The 4,760-nt window shown below is 40.6% G+C and overlaps 1 protein-coding gene across 1 annotated transcript; it reads left to right on the forward strand.

The window, feature by feature from the left end:
- Positions 1 to 1,837: 1,837 nt before the first annotated feature.
- LOC147862216 (uncharacterized) lies at positions 1,838 to 4,169 on the forward strand. The gene has a single exon (XM_087323077.1). The coding sequence runs from the start codon at positions 1,838 to 1,840 to the stop codon at positions 3,956 to 3,958; it is 2,121 nt and encodes a 706-aa protein (XP_087179203.1). The 3' UTR covers positions 3,959 to 4,169.
- Positions 4,170 to 4,760: the final 591 nt, after the last annotated feature.

The raw sequence follows: 4,760 nt of genomic DNA on the forward strand, positions 1-4,760 counted from the left end.
GGGATACCAACAGACAAATGCAGACCATACAGTGTTTTTTCAACAACACAAGGAGCATACTACATTACTTGTTATGTATGTGGATGATATAATTATCACAAGTAACTATGAAGGGGAAATTGCCCAATTGAAGGTGCAATTGGGTAAAGAGTTTGAGGTGAAGGATCTAGGATTGCTACGATACTTTCTTGGAATTGAGGTAGCTCGTGGAGCCGAAGGAGTTGTTCTATGTCAGCGATAATATGTATTAGATCTTCTCATAGAAACTAGAATGTTGGGTTGTAGGCCCGTAGCTTCTCCAATCGACCAAAAGATCAAGCTAACTGAACTTGCAAGAGAGAAAGTTGATCATGAAAGGTATCAAAGATTGGTAGGTCGGCTGATTTATTTGACTCACACCCGTCCAGATATTTCATTCACAGTAAGTGTCGTAAGTCGCTACATGCATGATCCGAGGAAAGATCATATGGATGCAGTGTACCATATTTTGAGATATCTCAAAGGTGCCCCGGGGAAAGGATTAATCTTTAGAAAACATGGTCATTTTAACATTGAGGGCTATTGTGATTCTGATTGGGCTAGTTGTGCTGATGATAGGAAATCCACATTAGGATACTGCATGTTTGTTGGAGGCAATCTGGTCTCTTGGAAGAGTAAGAAACAGTCAGTAGTAGTAAGGTCAATAGAAGCAGAGTATAGAGCTATTGCTATAGGAGTTGCAGAGATGTTATGGCTGAGAACTGTCCTAGTAGAACTAAAGGTGAATCAAGAAAATCAGATGATGTTGTGGTGTGACAATAAGTCAGCAATCAACATTGCCAACAATCCGGTATAGCACGATAGGACCAAGCACATCGAAATCAACAGATTCTTTATCAAGGAAAAGCTTGATAATAGAATATTAAAATTGAGTGATGTTTCTACTGAACATCAAGTAGCAAATTGTCTTACAAAGGGAATTGGGCCAGTAAGTCTTACTAGATTGTGTAACAAGATAGGCTTAGTGGATATTTTTCACCCATCTTGAGGGGGAGTGTTGAGAATGTTTAAAAGTCATAACGGCTAGCCCAACGGCTAGTTGTTTCCAATTTAGCTAGTTAGCCCAACAGCCACATCTTGGCCTTTATAAAGAGGAACTTTCTCCTCTTGTAAAAATAAGCGATCTCTATATTTTCTCCCTCTAGTTGTGACATACCAATGTATATTACTGAACAAATGTGCCTTCTCCTTCTTCTTTACTAAGTACATTGTAACTTGCCCACAAAATATTCTAGTTGACTTGATTAGCCAATCCTATTACCTATTTCGCTCTTTCCTAAATACATTGTGTCCTACACATCTACGGTTTCCTAGATTAACACCTTATCAACCCATATGGTCGAGTTGCACACTAGCCACTCCTCATTTGGGGCGCTATCACAAAATGTGCACTCTAAGAACACATATGGGGATAGATTTACAACTTCAGGCTGATCATTGATTATATCTAACATCACCATGGTGCGCACTATGCACATGGCATCTTGAGGAGTCACTATGCACATGGTTCCAAAGTTGAGATATCTTTTCAATAGCTTTTTGAAATAAAGACCCATTCTTTGATAACAAAAGTCAATTCTTCTTAGCAAGACTGAAGAAAAACCTTCAAAAAAACAAATCTCTTTATTCTTCTACAGTTATGTATAGTTATCTCCTCTTCTACATTGTAAAGCCTTTGCATGTATAGTTATCTCCTCTTCTACATTGTTTCATCCAATATCTCCTTTCTCTCCACAATTACTTCCACTTCTCACATTACTACTGATAACAAATCCTTTGCATGTATCCACTTTTAAGCATGGTTAGACCCATGAGCATTACTAGTACTCTCTATTGCCTTCTATTTCTGCTGTCTTCCTTTACACTACTGCGAACCTCCAATTCTTGCACGAGAGGAGAAGCCGATGCCCTTCTCCGGTTCACGAATGCTGTGGACATAACATCTCTCAAATATTGGGGTTTAAGAAACAGCAATGGGAACTTAATCATCAATGGGAACTTAAACAGCAATGAGAACTTAAACAGCAATGGGAACTGTTGTGATTGGGAAGGAGTGAGTTGTGATGCTGTTTCTGGACAGGTTGTGGGCATTTCTCTCTCCAGCAAAGGTCTTAATGGGACTTTAGCTGCAGGATTAGCCGACATTCCATCTCTTCAAGTTCTCAACGTTTCGAATAATTACTTACATGGGCCTCTCCCACAAGATCTCTCAACGCTCTCATCCCTTCACACTCTTGATGTCAGTAGCAACCATTTCTCAGGCCAGCTGTCTGATGTATTAGTGAATTTGAGCTCTTTGCAATTGCTTAACCTCTCTACCAATGCCTTCAATGGTAGCTTGCCTTCTTCCTCTTCAAGGAATATGACCCATTTAAGGCTTTTTGTGTCTAGCAACAATGATTTAAGTGGAGATTTGCCATTCCACCTATGCCAGAGTGCCAAATTCCTTCAACACTTGGATCTATCCTCTAACAATTTCTCAGGAACGCTCTCAAATGGTCTTGGCATCTGTCGTTCTCTCCGAGTATTGGATCTTGGTCACAACAACTTGGTGGGTAATCTACCCCGAGAACTCTACAACCTAACCTCATTAACAATGCTTCGCCTCACAAATAACCATTTCGATGGCATGCTAGATAATGCCATTGGCAACCTAATCAATCTCTCTCATTTGATGTTGGGCTCCAACAACTTCACCGGACAACTTCCCTCGAACCTATCCTCGTGTACAAACCTAAAGGTATTCATCGCGGACACAAACAAATTCACTAATTCATTGGACATCGTCCCATTCAATCAATTCCCGATGCTAGAGAACCTTGATCTCAATAGCAATGCTTTTGTCGGGTCAATCCCATCCCCGTTAACGGAGTGTGCAACGCTCAAGAGCATAAACCTTGCGCACAACAAACTTTCGGGGGAGGTCCCATCATCTTTGTATCGATTGAAGAACCTAACCACACTCTTGCTATCAAGCAACAGCCTTAATGTGAGCATAAGATCACTCGATGGGAGTGAACACCTCGTGGTGGTGATCTTATCCGAGAATGTGGTCTACGAGGCACTACCCGATAAGATGCAAGGGTTCACTAATCTACAATTTTTCTCTCTCAATAACATTGGCCTAAGGGGTTCGATTCCTGAGTGGTTGAGGATTAGTACAAAACTACAAGTGCTTGACCTTTCGTGGAACAACCTAACCGGATCAATCCCATCATGGATAGGGTCCTTTCCACATCTTTTCTATTTGGACTTATCCAACAATGCTTTCTCCGGAAATATACCGCCCGAGCTTTTCTCGTTGCTGGCGCTTATAAATCCCGATAACAACCTTACGGGATTGCAATTGGTTGTTAACAACCTCGCCATAGAACAAGAACTTGATGCTCAAGAGCTACAATACGCGCAAGTTTCAGATTTAGCTCCCTCGATTTACCTCTCCCACAATCACCTCCAGGGGTCCATACCTTCACAAATTGCTGCTTTTGTCATGCTTTTCGAGATGGATTTGAGTTTCAACAATTTATCGGGAAACATCCCAGACGCGATTGGCTATATGAACGATCTAAAGAGCCTTGATTTGTCACACAACTCTCTCACTGGTTTAATACCTCCAGCATTGGCAAATCCTTGGTTTCTAAGTTATCTGAGTGTTTCGTACAATCAACTCGAAGGTCCAATACCTCTCGGAAACAAATTCTCGACATTTTCTAACAAAAGTTATGAAGGGAACTCTGGTCTATGTGGTGCCCCTTTATCCTTTCCTTGTGGGAATGATGATGCCAACTCCTCTTCAGGGAGGACCAAAACCCCCATTAAGGCCACTGATATTTTTGAGCCGATTGGTGTGGTCATTGGTTATGTTGCATTCATAGTGGGCTGGTTCACTAGGTATGTCACGAGAAGAAAGATGGGATAAGATTTGACCACATAAAATCTCCTTTACCTTCAATAATATAATGGATTTTAAGGGGATGGGGACACAACAAATGTCAGCCAAATTTTGGAGCTTCTCTTTTTCATGATCATAAAGGACATCCAAAGTTGGTTGCAAACCTTTTGTCGGTTCAATGTAACATAACTATGTTCGATGAGTGCTTGGATTTCCTTTCTTCCATACACAAATATTGTGTTAATGCCGCTAAATTTATGTTTTATTCTTTCTTCCTCATTCTGTATTGAAGAATGATATGCTAAAATTCGTTTCTTTTGGCATTAAATTCTAATATGTTGTTCTCATCTCATATCCATGCTATTTGTTGTCAATGTACTTGGAAAAATCAACTTAAAAGGAAGGAAATAACCTAGAACTCATCAAGAAGAGAGTGAAGAGTCTTAAAGAACCCACGATAGGAAGAGAGGAGACCAAGCATGAGGAGATGCCCGTAGCGAAGGAGGCAACAAGTTTAGAACAATGAGCATATATGTCTCATGGTTTGAATACCCTACTTCCCTAAGAGCTTACCTATACGATGCTATCCTCATTAATCGAGTACAACAATGCACGTGTTTTCAATTTCCCTTGGCACAATATAAACCCAAAGGTCTATGCAAATATGGAACACATGTATCGAGCCAAGAGTCGAGAACCTTCATGCCCTACATTCCTCTCTTTTTTATTCCTAGAGCAAGAGAAACTGCTCTACATAGAGACGAATTGAATTAGGACAAAGCAAAGAAAAGTAGTGGAGCTTATGCCCCCTCATAAAAGGTGAGGTTGC

The sequence above is a fragment of the Azolla caroliniana genome, unplaced genomic scaffold (assembly GCF_043228905.1).
Source record: "Azolla caroliniana isolate FFs.n. ecotype wild unplaced genomic scaffold, voAzoCaro1.0.p SCAF_7, whole genome shotgun sequence".
Classification (NCBI taxonomy): domain Eukaryota; kingdom Viridiplantae; phylum Streptophyta; class Polypodiopsida; order Salviniales; family Salviniaceae; genus Azolla; species Azolla caroliniana.

What these genes read in the sequence shown, in the direction of transcription:
- LOC147862216 (XM_087323077.1), top strand. Translation starts at nt 1,838, where the DNA reads ATGGTTAGACCCATGAGCATTACTAGTACTCTCTATTGCCTTCTATTT.